We start from the raw sequence: 15,878 nt of genomic DNA, 5'->3' as shown, positions 1-15,878 counted from the left end.
TTTGTCCCATTTCCCCTCTTATTTTCTTCTTCCCTGTGTTCTTCTGGGCATGTTTGTTCATTTTGACATGTTTCCAAAGTTCTCTGCGGTCACATCAATACATTTGCCCCCTCCCTAACAGAAAGCGAGCAGTACACTAATTAGCCAGAGGAGGGAGTATTTACTATTATCATTTGAAATCATATTAATTGGGCATTTCTTGAAATTTCAATCTGTGTATGTTGTCTATGTGAACAGTTCGTTGTCAAGTTATTGCAAATATGTGCAGCTTCCCCCACTTGAAACAGACTGATACAGCAACCACCGATTTCATCTCGATTTTGCTCACTGACAAAGCAACATTTTCCTTTTGGCTCATTTTATTCTAGCATTCAGTCGTTTGACAGTTGATCAAGAAGTTTAATTCCCTACATTTGTCTCTCGCACTGAGGTGCTTTAAGTGCATTGGCATCTGCATTTTAATTATATTTAGGATTTTGGGAGAAATATCTACCAAAAAATAACAAGAGAAAATATGTTATTGTGAATAAGTACGAGTAGTAAGAAACAATACACACATTTGTAATTTCGATAAAAATCAAGCTCCAGCCTTCGGTTTATTCATTTTTCATTTTCGCTACAACACATGAGGCTGTCACTGTTGTTTTAACTTGTAATGTTCCATGTTCTTCTTGCTCTTTTTAATATTGTAATGTACTGTTACGTGTGTTTATGCCGTGTGTGGCTGTTGGGTGGGTCGCTAGAGATTGTTCCAAATGTGTGTATATTTGCATGAGCAGGATAAATATGATCTATTTAATGATGAGAAAAGTTGGTCGACCCTTCGTGACACTTCTACTGGCCACTCGTGGCATTTGTCCATCTCTTTTAATAGACTATTTACCACAGAGCCAAGAAAGAAAAAAAAACTAGGCTGTACCTAATATTCTGGCCGTTTTGGAAATGTTATTAGGTACACTTGGGAGGAGGGGTGAGGAGAAGTTGATCACCTCTTCCATACTCGTACTCCGGTATAGCACGTGGTCACCTGTGTGAGCGAGGAGAGAAACATGTGACTTTGCCGACTCGCCCCTTCTGTGTCAGAGACATTGCACTTTTCCCAGCAGATGAGAGAGAGAGAGAGAGAGCGTCCCACCGGGAGGCAAAGACACTCCACACCTTCATGGAGGAACTTGTACCCCTAAAAAGCTGATGTTTGCGTGACAGCATGTGTGGGAGCCGTGGAAGAGACGCACTTGGGCGTTACGATGAGGACTTCTCCTTTGTCAGCCCTGTGGTCAAATATCTGCTCTTCATATTTAATTTCATCTTCTGGGTGAGTCTGGTGGTGGTCAAATATGTTGGTGAGCCCATTGGGCTGCGAGAGGGTCAAAATATTAGAAACCGCAAACTACTATAAGACTCATGCACATATTGTTAAATTGATCATGAGTCAGTCAAAACTCAGGATTATTTTCTTAGTAAAAGCAGAATTACATTGTGGAAGTGTGCCCTATGAAATGTCTGAGCTGATTTGTATTTGTATTTATTTGCTGTTGTTCATCACACAGCTAGAAGGAGAATTGAGTTGCATATGGACTCGAGCTTTGACTCAGTGTGCTGCTGATGTTCCACACAGGCTCAACCCTGCACAGGATCACAGCAGTGCAGTGGCTCAAAGTAAATAAGTGTGCTGAAAGTGAAATGGAGCTGCGCTGTTCTAAAAGCAAAGTCCAAGTCCATGTTTGTTCACTTTAAGAAGATTTGGATGACAGATTAAACTCAAGAGGGAGAGTTCCGCGGAAAAGTGCACACAATATGAACACAGCCACTGGATTAGAACGAGACATTTATTTAACGCCCAGCATGAGTGTGCGGCTGCAGGTCATGCATGGACAGGAGGAGAATGTGTAAAAACTTGAAGCGCTCCCTGGTGGAATGTGCTGTTGTTGTTCCTCTTGCCCCTGGCACTCCCGGATATTGCCAAATCGCAATTCGCTGCCATTGTGGTCAGTTCCAGTTGGATACCAAATTGAACAAATACTGCGTAATCCATCAATCCAGCCTTGAAAGATGACCATTTTTTGTTATATGGGCAACATCAGAGCAATCTTTGTAGGCCTTAGTGTGTAATCTTCCTGTATTGCCATCGCTTCCTATAAATAAAAAAAAATTAAAAAGTCCAATATATTATGAGAAATAATAATAATGATGACGACTTGCAGGGCAGTGGTGGTCCTATCTTGAATGACACACACCGACAATATTTTCTTTAAAATACATCAAATTATCAACCAAAATAATGCAACAGAAAAGAATAATTAGATTTAAGGAAACAGATAATTAAAAACATAAAAAATCCTACATTGCACCGATTACATTTCACATTATTCCCCAAGAGCCCCATCCCCACCTTTCATCTCTTCGATAGAATGTAATTCCACACAGAAACAAAGATGATTGACATGTAATGCAACTGCATAATAGGAAACAATTTAGCATTTTTGTTTTTGTTTTTGTAATTATATCGGGGTGCATTGTTGCCTCCCCCCGGCAATGCCACCCTGTGCAGCTTCACATAACACACATGCCAGAAAGCGCTACTGTTGCGCAGCATTAGCACCAAATGTTTGACTCTCAGCACTGACACAAATGAGTGTGCAGGTTTCTTCATACGAACAAAGCACCAGTGAGTCTCAATGAAGTAACTGGATCCACTTCAATCACAATGGAGACTCATTGAATTGTAAATGGGGGAAAAAATAAAGAGCATTGGCCTCTGCGGTAAATCAAACGATGTTGTTATTCTTAAGTGTTTTTGTCAATGGCACCACTCCCAGGACAAGTATGAACACATGCTCCTCACTGTCACGTTTCTTCTTATATGGAGTTGGAGTTGCATGCCAAGGTTCTCCTCATCTCTCTTTTCTTCCCACATATAGCTCATCGCCATGGCCATGATAGGAATTGGGGTGTACGCCCGCGTCGTCAAGCATGCAGGTAAATTCGCATGCGTCCAGCATACACTCACTCACTTCCCGCTATTAAATAAAATATGAATAAATTGATGGACCCCCCCCCCCCTCCCGTGTCCTTTTCTTCTCGTCCCCCAGAGACGGCGTTGGCGTGTCTCACCGTGGATCCGGCCATGATGCTGCTGGTGGTCGGCGTCCTCATGTTTATCATCACTTTCTGCGGCTGTGTGGGTTCGCTGCGGGAGAACATTTGCCTGCTGCAGTTTGTAGGTTGTCCCTTTTTGATGAATGTCATTCAAGAAAAGCACATCTTCACTCTTCTTTCTTCTTCCTTCTTCCTTGCTTAGTTCTGCATCAGTCTGACGATCATCTTCTTGATCCAGTTGGCTGCTGGTGTGCTGGGTTTCATCTTCTCTGATAAGGTAAGGTGACACTGGAGAGAGGGGGGGGGGGGGGGGGGGGGGAGACTCGAGATTCTCTTTATTTTTGTTTTATTACTTCTTACTGCGACTTACTAAGAAGCTGTGACCAAGGCGTGCACATCAGAAGGAGCGGCACCATGTCCAGTGAATTGAAGCCAAAAAATGTGGCAAAAAACGGTTTCGTTTTTCATTCTACTTCATGATGTCATTACTGTATGTTTTTATACAGAACAATATTGTAGCATTACAGCATTTTTGTTGTGTTTTTTGGAGAGGCTGGAATGGAACAAGGTTACAAGTGTTTTCAGTTACCATTATATCAAATATATCGAGTATATTAAGTCACCACTCAGGAGAAATAAAATGAGAACTGTCGCCCTCTGTTGTTAATTTTTCTAACCTCATCTCCACTCGAGTGGTAAATATATTTTTCAATTGCTCTTGAATCTAAAAAGTACTTATTTTTTTGTATTGATTTCCATAAAACGTGACGTGTTCTTTTGCTATGTCTACATTTTTTGACAGCCAAATGATTATTATTATTTTTTTCACAGGCCCGAAACAAAGTGACTCAAATGGTCAACAACGCCATCGTGCACTACAGAGACGACATCGACCTGCAGAACCTCATCGATTTTGGCCAGAAAGAAGTCGGTCACGACCTCACGCCTCATCCTAAAATGTGTTTCTTTAATCAATAAAAATGGAAATCATATATCCTCAGTTTGGTTGCTGTGGAGCTGTGACCTACACTGACTGGTCCAACAACATGTACTTCAACTGCACTGACAACAATCCCAGTCGGGAACGTTGCTCTGTCCCTTTCTCCTGTTGCATCAGTACCAAAGACAAGGTCCCATCTATTTTTCCTCCATTTTCTACAGCATGTTTTACAACTGTGTGTGTGTGTGTGTTTGTGTGTGTGTGTGCGCGCACGCACGTGCAGGTGGAGGTGATTAACACCATGTGCGGTCAAGGAGTGCAGGAAGTGGAATACATCGAAGCCGGCAACGTCATCCACACCAACGGATGCATCGACAAAGTGGTGGACTGGATCCACAGTAACCTTTTCCTGCTGGGAGGCATCGCACTGGGGTTGGCCATCCCTCAGGTGGGACCACACACACACACACACACACACACACACACACAAAGAGTGGGTTTACAAAGGCAGCCTCTTGCAGCTGGTGGGCATCCTGCTGTCCCAGATTCTCATCAACCAGATTAAAGATCAGATTGAGCTGCAGAACTACAACCTCAGGCACCGCGCCGACCCCTGGAGATGACCAATCCGAGCGGCCCCTCATGCACATGTGACACCAGCAAGATTTTTTTAATTTTTTTACCTCTTCTCTGGACCACAACTTGTTGATTTCATGCAATGGCGTCAAGGTATTCCCCCCCCAACAAGGAAGTAGATGCAAATACAGGTTGTCCCAAAAGTCACAATACACTTCGTAAGGTCATCAGGATTTGACAGTTTAAGCTTTGCACTTTTTCTTTTCAGCACCGCTTTGAGAAGCTATGTTATAAAGATTCACAAACTGCCACTGAACAGAGTTGCATTTGAGGACCAAAATAAATAAAAAAACTTCTTGCCAGGGGACTTTCGCAATGCTGCTCCAATGCCAAATATCGCGAGCCAAATAAACGATGTGCTAACTAAAACTGCAAAGTCCAAACTGTCAAATGCTGATGGCCACACATCTGTCCGAATGATACCTAAGACGAAATAGTCAACTGGCAGTGTATATAGTGCCTTTTGGGGCATTACAGCTACAGAAAAACTGCAGTACTCGAAAACTACCATGTGCCTTTTTCAATGTCAAATGTGTTTTCTACAGACAATCTAGTACAACAAACTAATACAAATCATTAGTTTCCTTGCAGCATCACATTGTCTACTACGCTGCTATATAAAATGACTAATACTGTATGAAAACATTGTTTCACTACAGTGCCATCTTGTGGGTCTGTTTGCCCACTGGTCCAATTGCCCCTTATCCAAACTCGCCACTGCTGTGAGTGAAAGTATGAAAAATGTATTTTGTCATACTTTCAACTGGCTCAAGAAGAAAACTCATGCATCCTAGTTTTTGTGCATATGTGTTGCATGTCTTTGGAAATTAATTTTAGGTGGGTACAGTATTAGCAGCTGTGGACTAAAAAGCATATGTGCACGTGTGTTTTGTTGGCATCTATGATGCTGCATATGTGCAAAAAGGGAAGAAAAAAAAAAGTTATTTTTGCAGACTTTTTTTGTTTGATAGAAATTTGTTTTGCAATGCCGATGTTACCTAGCCAAGATTTTAGCTGCAGCTGATGCTTTTTATTTCATGTTACATGAGTGTTTTTAGATTTTTAATATTGGATGCTGTATTTAAGACATACCTCTATGTTACAATTCCCAAAAAGTTTTCGTATTAAGTATATTTAAGTCTTTTACTGTGCCACGTGACAGCAAAAATGCCTTCTCGTGAAAGAGAGACACAAAGACCTGCACATTTCTTGACTGAATAAACTTGGTTCACTGTACTGACGTCATGCTGGGTCATTATAATTGCAAACGTTGTTTCTTAAAGTCAAGTTTGAGAGCAGAAGTGACGCAGCAGATAGAAAGACAACACAAAACGCCCTCAAACTCACCAGCGAGCCAATGAAAACATTCGCAACACTATCTAAACATGATGATTCTGTGTTACGCCTACACTGTATCGCCACTGAAGGAGTGTGTGTGTGTGTGTGTGTGTGTGTGTGCGTGTGTGTGCATGAGAGACTTGGCCTTGAGTTTCACTTTGTGTGTGGTCCTGTTTTTTTTTTCTTTCCCTCCTTCTTTCCTTCTGCGTCTGACTCAAGCAGGAGGTGGTAGCAAAGAGGCCCCGACACACACACGCTCACACTTTCCCTCCCAGCTCACCACTAGGGAAACAAAGTGGTGTGCATCCATTCCCGTCCAAATGAATGACACAACAACACAACCGCAGTGAACGTTGAACTTGTCATCATCTCCCTTTTGTGTTTTCACCCCAGCAATTTAAACATACCTTGTACTAAATGCCATTCAATATATTCGTGTCTAATTGTTCCTGTCCAGAAATGGGAAAAGTGCAGTTCAGTTCTATTTAACTTTGGTGTAGATGTACATTACATTTGCATTTAATCTTTTGGAACTGTTTGTTTTTAAACTTTTATTTAGGTAGAAATTTTATATACGTCACTTTTAAATGCAATGCAGTTAAGTAAAATCACTGTTTTTTTCCCCCCCCTTATATTTAAGCACAGTGTTAACGTTCAAACTGCACAACGTTACTGTGGCTTATAGTTATATTAAGCGTATACTTTTTAAAGTGTTAAATCACTGTTAACTGATACAATGCACTAAAATATACTTTTTCAACAGCTAGTGGCTGGCAGTTGTTGCATTTAACGATATTGTCTTACAGTAACATATCTTGCAACCAAGGCTAAAAAAACATGTTATGTTATTGTGGTTGGAGTTTTGAACAATCAAAGAGTTTCTCGTATTTTGGTCAGCTTATTTAGCAGACCAAGATATTCTTTGAAAATGTATATGCTTTGTATTAGATTTTTAATATTTTTTTTCTAATGAAAGTAATGTTTATTCCTTTTGTATTTTTTATAAATGTATTACAGGTATGTATTTTCTAGATTTAAATGATTAGAATACAAATTTAATTCATATTTTTTTGACATTCTAAACTTTGGGGTCAATTTGTTTTTGCATGCAATTGCATACAATCAAGAAAAAAAAAAGTCTATTATTTGTATTCATTTTATTTATTTAACCTTTACCCAGGTAAGACAATAAATAGATTCTCATGTATTATATATTTAAATGTAAATAAAAAATCATTTAGAAAACAAAATAAAGACAAACATATAAGACAGATTTTATATCATTTGTTATGTGATGGTTGTTTTTTCTGTCTTCATTAAAATCCTTGATTTCTATTTACTTTTTTTTATATTAAAGCATGTATTGATGTACTGTATTATTATATTTTTTTTTTAAGGAGTCCTGCCATGAAGCACATTCCCCCCCCCCTGTCTGAGCAGATGGGGGATGGGAGGAGAAAGGTCTGGAGTTGTTGTTTCCCCGTTTGAACATTCCACAGAGCTGGAAAACTGACTGAGGAAGAGTCAGTGCAACAGCAGGATTCCATTGGTATAAGGAGAGAAATAGATGCATTTGTATTTTTACTGCAGCTTAAAAAAGGAGGGGATGAGAATGAGGTGGAGCGGGGGTCATCGTGGAGGATAAGAAGTGGGTGGCGCATGCGCATAACACTCGGAGCTCCAGTTACACTTTTTCATGGCAAGATTTTTGGGATGTGGGGGGAGGGCGAATCCGCAACTTTCTCAACATTTCCCCCCTGAATAAAACACCAACTACTAACTTTTTGTTTCCTCACATTGTCGATTTAAATCATTTTGCACACTTTTTGGCATTTTTTCTCCCCCTAACGATGGAATTCGGAGACGAACCAAAGGGGGAAAACTACGGAGGATTTCGGGGAGGAAAAACTTTGGATCGTCCTTAAACGTGTGTTCATCTTTTCGGATCTTCACTGCAAACAAACAAAGAAAACATGCCTGTCGGGCCTCTACAAGAATCTCACCAGTAAAGCAGCCGGATTCAGCTTTATCGTCATTTTTGCACGATTTGTCCCCCACCCGCCGCCCCCTCTCCGTGTACCCCCTCCTCTCGATCCCAAGATGTCCTCCCAAGTTTGGAGCGCCTTTGTTGACTTGTACGGGATGCTGTGCGTGCTGGCCTGCTGCAGTAGCGGCGCCGCGCTGCTGTCCCCCAACGCGACCATCTTCGAGGACAAATGCAAGACGACGACGACGTGCGAGGCGCTCAAGTACAACACATGCCTGGGCTCACCTCTGCCGTACACGCACACGTCCCTGGTGCTGGCAGAAGACTCCAGCTCTCAGGAGGAGGCTTTTGAGAAGCTGACCATGTGGTCTGGTGAGTTTGAAATACACCAATTACAGCCAGTAGACGTCTATAAATAGATTCTGACGAGCAAATGTTTGGATTTATGAAGGAAAACTGGAAATTCCATCTGGAAAATGTCAACGTATCGCAGCACGTCACACAGATGGCCTCTAGTGGCCGCGTGCAGCATAGAGGATGTCGTCAATCTGCTGCAATCTGATTGGATGTTGTGTGCTTAAATCTGGAAATATATATTTTTTTTTTGGGGGGGGGGGGGGTTAAGGTTGAGAACATGCTATGTGATTCTCAAAGTGTGGTACTGTACGTGTAGCAGTTGTGGTACGCGGGCGCCCTCTGGTAGTATGCGAAAGAATCACTTTATTAAATGTTCAAACGATGCATAATGTTTGTTTTGCAAATCCAGTACAGTCCATTTGTTAAGTACAGTTAAGATGTGATGAACTTTTAAGTAGAATACCTTTGCATTTAATCTCTTACAACTGTACCAGTGTTTTAATATGGTAATACTTGCAAAGCCAAGTATTTTTTTCATTACATTTTTTTAGGTGATATTTGGTTTAAAACGTTTGAGAACCACTGTATCAACCGTTACAGACATTACAAAACTCGTAAGTGTGGTAATGGAAAGAATCACTGCTTGAATACAGTTCAATTGTATTTACTTTGGTGTTAATGTTGGTGACGATGGTGGTACTGGGAGAACTAATTACCGTATTTGTTTACCTTAAAAGTTAGAGGACCTCTGAGAAGGATGAGATGTGGTGTGTTCGTTTTCCCAGGTTTGCGAAACGCTCCTCGCTGTTGGTCCGTCATCCAGCCGCTGCTCTGCGCCGTCTACATGCCCAAGTGTGACAACGGCCGAGTGGAGTTGCCCAGTCAGAGTTTGTGTCTGGCCACGCGTCGTCCTTGCAGCATCGTGGACCAGGAGCGCGGCTGGCCCAACTTCCTCAAATGCGAGAAATTCCCAGTAGGCTGCTCGGTAAGCCAAATCGATGGCACAACCTCCGTTTTGTCAACTAGACTCTGCTTTGAAGGGCTGACTTTGTGTCGCAGAACGAGGTCCAAAAGCTGAAGTTCAACACGTCGGGCCAGTGCGAGGCGCCGCTGGTGAAGACGGACATCCAGTCAAGCTGGTACAAGGACGTGGAAGGCTGCGGCATCCAGTGCGACAACCCGCTGTTCACCGAAGAGGAGCACGACGACATGCACGCCTACATCGCCTACTTTGGCACCATCACCCTCCTCTGCACATTCTTCACCCTGGTACTCTTTTCCTTTTCCGTCCATTACTCGACATACGTATATGTTTTTGCTCACCGACCACTGCGGCTAGTGGTTTCCCAGAGTTACTAAGCACTCAGCGTTTTTAGTAGCCTCAATTTGATTGTTGGATAATAGGGATACTGACAAAAAAAAAAAAAAAAAAACCTGATTGAAATGCATTCATCAATGGGGGTGGATGGAGTGACAGAATTTTTTTCTGACAGAAACCCATTGCTCACACACCACTGCTGCAATTCACCCACATTTGGCGGGTTGGCAGGTGTTAATGTCAAGCCCCGGATCTAAAACAGGAATTCCCAAACTGGGAATGGCAGAGCACCTCTCGTGACTCAATCTAATCTTAAAGTTAATAAACGATTTTAAAAAATGATAATTAGAATGAAAGATATGTGTGCAAATATTTTGTCACTTGTAATCAACCCTCAGAGCTTAATTATTTTTGCTGCATTTTATTCATTCAATTTTCAATCAATTTGATTGATTCTGATGAAGGCGCCAAAGGCACTCGATAGCGATATTGAGCCATGTTTGTCTCCAGGCCACGTTTCTGGCCGACTGGAAGAACTCCAACCGCTACCCCGCCGTCATTCTCTTCTACATCAACACCTGCTTCTTCGTGGGCAGCATCGGTTGGCTGGCACAGTTTTTGGACGGCGCACGTGACGAAATCGTGTGCAAGAGCGACAACACCATGAGACTCGGGGAGCCCTCGTAAGTCTCCCTCAGATCATCCGCCAACGACGTGCGGGAATTCAAAATTCGATTCCCCCGCAGTTCGTCCGAGACCTTGTCATGCGTGACCATCTTCATCATCGTGTACTACTCGCTCATGTCGGGAGTGATTTGGTTCGTGATGCTGACCTACGCCTGGCACACCTCCTTCAAGGCGCTTGGCACCACCCAGCAGCCGCTCACCGGGCGCACCTCCTACTTCCACATGGTCACCTGGTCCATCCCCTTCGTCCTCACCGTCGCCATCTTGGCCATTGCTGAGGTACGTCGAGAACGTTCTTTATTTCGGAGTTATTATTTGTACATTTTGGTAATATAAACAGCAAGAGCTCACTCTAGTTGTACCTGTACGTGACTGAATTAAATGTTCAAATTGTGTGTAATGTTACGTTACGTTATGTGGCTCAAAAACATTTTATCCAGTATAGTACATTTGTCATGTACAGTTTAGTTGTTTTGAACTTTTTTTTAAAGAACTATATATTTTCATTTACTCTTTAAGAACTGTTTGTTTACAGACACTTATTAAGGTATAATTTTGATTTAACTTTTATGTCCAATAATTGAATCATTATTGAGTTCAGTTTTTTGTTTTTCTATATTTAAGCAAAGAGTTAATGTTTAGACTGTGAATAATTGGATGTTAGGTTATGTGGCTGAAACATTTTTTTTTAATCCAGTACAGTAAATTTTTTAAGTACAGTTCAGTTGTATTTAACTTTTAAGTGCAACACATTTGCATTTCATCTTTTAGAACTGTTTGTTTACAAGCATTTATTCAGGTACAATTTTTATTGCATGTTTATGCTATGTGGTATAAAAGGTTTGTTGATTTAAATGCTATTATATTTGTAATATTATATGTATTATTAATTATATATTATTTAGGTTTTATATTTAGATATTTGATCATCTTAGATCTTATGGAATATGTATGCTCAGGTGGATGGCGACTCGGTGAGCGGGATCTGCTTTGTAGGCTACAAAAACTACAGATACCGTGCCGGCTTCGTGCTGGCGCCCATCGGAGTGGTGCTCGTGGTCGGCGGCTACTTTCTCATTCGAGGTCAGTCCCATCAAATCCCGGCTCGCCCCTTGTGCAGTCATCCAGTGCACTGAGCACATTTGTCCATGTAGGTGTCATGACGTTGTTCTCCATCAAAAGTAACCACCCGGGACTGCTGAGCGAGAAAGCGGCCAGCAAAATCAATGAGACGATGCTGAGACTTGGTATTTTTTGAAAGTTCCTATGAAGCTTACATCATTGTTTGGCGATACAAACCCTCTACAACTACATCTTGCGCTTGCATTCTTGTCAGGTATATTTGGGTTCTTAGCTTTCGGCTTCGTCTTCATCACCTTTGGCTGCCACTTCTACGACTTCTTCAACCAGGCAGAATGGGAGAGGAGCTTCAGGGAATACGTGCTGTATGTTTCTTTTCGTCAGTGGTTTTCAAACTTTTTACACCAAATGCCACCTTAACAAATACTCCCACCTTTTACCGTCACACATACTTCAACATTTTTTTATTTTTATCCGATTAATCGATGGGATGATCGGTAGAATAATCGATAGCTGCAGCCCTGTACCACACTTTGAGAATCACTGTAATATATATTATAACATGTGCTTTGTTATGCCCGAGAGGTGCGAAGCCAACGTCACCATCGCCTCCCAGACCAACAAGCCCATCCCAGAGTGCACCATTAAGAACCGACCCAGTCTGATGGTGGAGAAAATCAACCTCTTCTCCATGTTTGGGACTGGCATCGCCATGAGCACATGGGTGTGGACCAAAGCGACGATCCTCATCTGGAAGCGTACCTGGTGCAAGTAAGCACGTCACGTAAAATCTCTCTCTTCTCCATTGCAGTAGCTGAAGACGTTTTTTTTATTCCCCCCTCCTTTAGGATCATTGGGCGCAGCGACAACGAACCCAAGAGGATCAAGAAGAGCAAGATGATCGCCAAGGCCTTCGCCATGCGGAAGGAGCTGCACAACGACCCGGAGAAGGAGCTGTCGTTCAGCATGCACACCATGTCACATGACTGTCCTGTTGGTAAGTATGTAATTCACACTACTGAGAAACTATCTAGGCATCCCATCTTGGTGTAAAGTATCAATAACTAAGTGGTAGATATTTGCATCAACAAAGGAAATGTAATCACGGCTTTTTTTCCCCCTACTTTGTGTTATTTGTTTACATTGGTGCAAAATGCACGGCCATGTCTTTTCATCACTGTAGCTGGGATCAACTTCGACATCAACGAGCCGTCCAATGACATGTCGTCGGCTTGGGCACAACATGTGACCAAGATGGTGGCCCGGAGAGGCGCCATCTTGCCTCAGGACATCTCGGTCACTCCCACGGGGACGCCGGGTGAGAACTTGTGTCACTGTTTGATTGTTCCTTACCAGATGTGGCAAAAGCACTCACACTCTTTATTTAAGTAGAAATACAGATATTTAAAAGAATACTCTGGTAAAAGCAGAAGTACTGATTCAACCCCTTTACCTCATTACAGACTGAAATGTACTCATGTATTAAAGCAAAAAGAAAAGAACGTTTCTGGAAAAACCGATGCCAGTTCATTTAGCGGCTTTCTTTTGCCGACACATAACTTTAATATGTGTTTGAGAAGCGAAAATATATCCTCTTTAAACCTCCGGTGGCTGGAATATATCATGCCGGGTTCTCGTGGCGATTTTTCCCACCGCGTCAACAGGGCGCTCTAAAGCGACCACGCCAGCCCGAAGCCCCGGTCCGCACGCTGGCTTGTCAACTTGGACTTTTTAAAAGAATTCCTCCCTCCTGGCACTTGCGCCTTCCCTCTTTGACATACGTGCAATTGAGTACTATATAGTTCTCAGTCTTTTCAAATGTTTCCAGTATTTATCTTCAAGCATGTATAATTGTATTTAGAAAGACATCTGAATCTGAAATCTTTACATGCAGTAACTAAGGATTTGCACTTCGTTACATTCCACTACTGTTCCTGAATTCCTGAAAACTTATTTTTTATGTATTCTTTTTCCATAGTTCCTCCCCCCGAGGAGAGGAACAGGCTGTGGATGGTGGAGGCTGAAATCTCCCCAGAGATGATAAAGAAGAAGAAAAAAAAAAAGAAGAGGAGGAAGGAGACGCGTGCAGCAGCGGAGGAGGCGGGGATGGCGGCGGTGGACCACCAGGCTTATCCCCGGAGGGAATTTGGCCGCAGCTCGGTCCCCCGTCTCCCCAAGCTGCCCTGTCACCCCAGCCTGGTGGCCAACCTGCGGGAGCAGCAGAGGCAACAACAGATGCTGGAGGACGACATCCTTCCGGGATCTTATCCGGACTTTCCGCCTTCGCCCGTCGACGAGCGGGGCCGCCTCCCGCCCTATCGGAGCGTTCGGGGCAATTACGGCCGCGGCAAGTTCTCGGACCGCCCGGAGGACCTGGGCCTGGGCCCCCGCTGCCCGCCCAGTACCTCCTTCTGCCTCCAGGAGGGGCTGTCAGAGAGGATGGCGCACGTGGCGAGGGTGCCCGCAGGCCGGGGGGTCGGCTACGGCCCCGTCCACTCGCGGACTAACCTGATGGAGGCGGAGCTTATGGACGCTGAATCAGACTTCTAAATTGCACTGACAGTAAGCTAAAGAAAAAGTGCTGGATACTTTCAAAACTCCTTAGTGCACCTATGTTTATTTTTTACATTGAACAAAGCTTTTTTGTATTTTTAAGGAAAGGGACAAAGAGAAAATACATATTTTTGTAAAGCCAAGTCCAATACAACTTCATTGGCAACTTTATGACAGAACACAAATGAGGCAGCTAAATAATGGCTTGAAAGAATATACTATAGATTTTTCTGAAGAAGAAGAAAAAAAGAACAGCATCATCATTTCTTGTGACATGGCAGGTTACCATTAAAGTAGGCTAAACTGTTTTTGAATAATTACTGTCTTCTGTACTCTTTAAACCTCTCCACGCCCACTTTTTAGCCAAAAAAAACACTCCAAATGTTTATGTAGTTACTTTAATCTATGGTGCTTTTTACGATACATTTACTAATAGAAGGAAAAAATACACTATTGTCTTGTAAAGTATCAAACTACTTTGTTGTAGTATTCTTTTAATGAGCAAAATAATAATTTAAAAAAATGATGCATATAGCAATGTTTGACTTACTGTTAATTATTTAAATATCTACACGAAACCCATGTACTGCATTCCCTTTTTCACAATGTCTCACTTGTGACCATGTATATACTAGCTGTGCATAAATGTCACACAATGGGTATTATTTGTAAACATTTATATATAAAACTGTTTGATTGAAAAAGAAAAAAAGGGATGAGTAAAGGCAATTCTGTCACTATACGCTGTAACCAAAATGTTGTTTCTATTCATGTCACTGTGGGCAAATAATGCTGACGTTATAGTTCACCTTTTTTGACACAATTGTATGACATTGTTAGCTATTCTTGTGAGAAGTTTACAGAAGTATTTATATTCGTAGCTGCATTAAATTAAATGCCCCATAAACGATCAAAGAAAATGACAAATCATACTAATGGTAATTGTTTTCTGGCCCTTTAAAAGCACCACATTCTGTTTTTGTGCGCTTTGAAAAGATTTAAAAGCTGTTGTTTTTGTCTATTTGTCCATGTTGCCTCACGACTGTAAAAAAAAAAAAAAAAAAAAAAAAATCACTTTTATGATGCTGTACCTGTTTTTACATGTGAATAAATGTAATCATTCACTTTTCACCCTTAAGCTATACTTGCCACATGGGGACAGAAAAAAGGTTTGTGGTTGGTACCTTAGTCCAATGTTTGTCATTTGTGGATAGACAGTAATAGATGTTATATTTTAATATTTTGCATTTTTTGGGGCGTCAAAATAGGTACAGTGGTATTTTTAGGGGTTTATTTACCAAATTTACCACGGTATAGTACCTGATGAGAAATGTGTGTGTGTGTGGGGGGGGGGGGGGGGGGGGGATCAAGCTTTTTCAGTGATTTTAAAATGTAGCCACTTTGATTTGATATTATGCTTTCCTATATGTCACTACACATTTTTTATTAATTCATTATTTCAGCTGTGGGACCAAGTCGCCTAAGCTTATAAGAAGAGGAAAGTATTTTTTAAATTATATTTACAGTTATGATTGGAATGCACACCTCGCAAAATACCTGGTTTACGCCCCAACGACTTCAGCCCTCAAAAGGATCCCCCCCCCCCCACCCTATAATTTAATACCGAAAAGACACATTGCAAACACACAAGTAAACATACGTACATTGACTAATTTCATTATAAAGTCTGTTCACTTACCATTTAAGATAACGAGACTTGAATGAAAATGAAGATGATGATGATGATGAATCAGCTGTGCATTGCGATGAAGATGATTTACCCACTGAGGGGCGTAGCCAGAATTAGCAATTTAAAGTGCGACTCCAATGCTTTTTGGATAGTTTTAAAAATGTACAACTTTTGAAATACTTTTTTCTACTTA

General features: G+C 41.8%; 2 protein-coding genes across 2 annotated transcripts; both read left to right on the top strand.

Annotated features, from left to right (window-relative positions):
• Positions 1 to 1,032: 1,032 nt before the first annotated feature.
• Positions 1,033 to 5,911, top strand: tspan33a (tetraspanin 33a). The gene is made up of 8 exons (XM_061667741.1): positions 1,033 to 1,315; positions 2,922 to 2,979; positions 3,093 to 3,220; positions 3,302 to 3,376; positions 3,931 to 4,026; positions 4,101 to 4,229; positions 4,323 to 4,487; positions 4,561 to 5,911. Exons 1-8 carry the CDS (start codon positions 1,208 to 1,210, stop codon positions 4,660 to 4,662), a joined length of 861 nt encoding a protein of 286 aa, XP_061523725.1. The 5' UTR covers positions 1,033 to 1,207; the 3' UTR covers positions 4,663 to 5,911.
• Positions 5,912 to 7,571: 1,660 nt separating this feature from the next.
• Positions 7,572 to 15,081, top strand: smo (smoothened, frizzled class receptor). The gene is made up of 12 exons (XM_061667714.1): positions 7,572 to 8,372; positions 9,143 to 9,342; positions 9,417 to 9,626; positions 10,186 to 10,358; positions 10,422 to 10,641; positions 11,322 to 11,445; positions 11,517 to 11,609; positions 11,699 to 11,807; positions 12,028 to 12,213; positions 12,291 to 12,439; positions 12,626 to 12,760; positions 13,421 to 15,081. Exons 1-12 carry the CDS (start codon positions 8,114 to 8,116, stop codon positions 13,990 to 13,992), a joined length of 2,430 nt encoding a protein of 809 aa, XP_061523698.1. The 5' UTR covers positions 7,572 to 8,113; the 3' UTR covers positions 13,993 to 15,081.
• The last annotated feature ends 797 nt before the right edge of the window (positions 15,082 to 15,878 follow it).

This window comes from Phycodurus eques, chromosome 22 (assembly GCF_024500275.1).
Source record: "Phycodurus eques isolate BA_2022a chromosome 22, UOR_Pequ_1.1, whole genome shotgun sequence".
In the NCBI taxonomy this organism is placed as follows: Eukaryota; Metazoa; Chordata; class Actinopteri; order Syngnathiformes; family Syngnathidae; genus Phycodurus; species Phycodurus eques.
This window is presented reverse-complemented; position numbering and strand designations above follow the sequence as displayed.

Excerpts from the sequence above, each read along its gene's own strand:
- tspan33a (XM_061667741.1), top strand. The coding sequence starts at position 1,208 with ATGTGTGGGAGCCGTGGAAGAGACGCACTTGGGCGTTACGATGAGGAC. Across the intron at positions 3,377-3,930 it reads GTTTCATCTTCTCTGATAAG|GCCCGAAACAAAGTGACTCA; the intron begins GTAAGGTGACAC and ends TTTTTTTCACAG. Across the intron at positions 4,230-4,322 it reads GCATCAGTACCAAAGACAAG|GTGGAGGTGATTAACACCAT; the intron begins GTCCCATCTATT and ends ACGCACGTGCAG.
- smo (XM_061667714.1), top strand. The coding sequence starts at position 8,114 with ATGTCCTCCCAAGTTTGGAGCGCCTTTGTTGACTTGTACGGGATGCTG. Across the intron at positions 9,627-10,185 it reads TCTGCACATTCTTCACCCTG|GCCACGTTTCTGGCCGACTG; the intron begins GTACTCTTTTCC and ends GTTTGTCTCCAG. Across the intron at positions 12,440-12,625 it reads GTCACATGACTGTCCTGTTG|CTGGGATCAACTTCGACATC; the intron begins GTAAGTATGTAA and ends TCATCACTGTAG.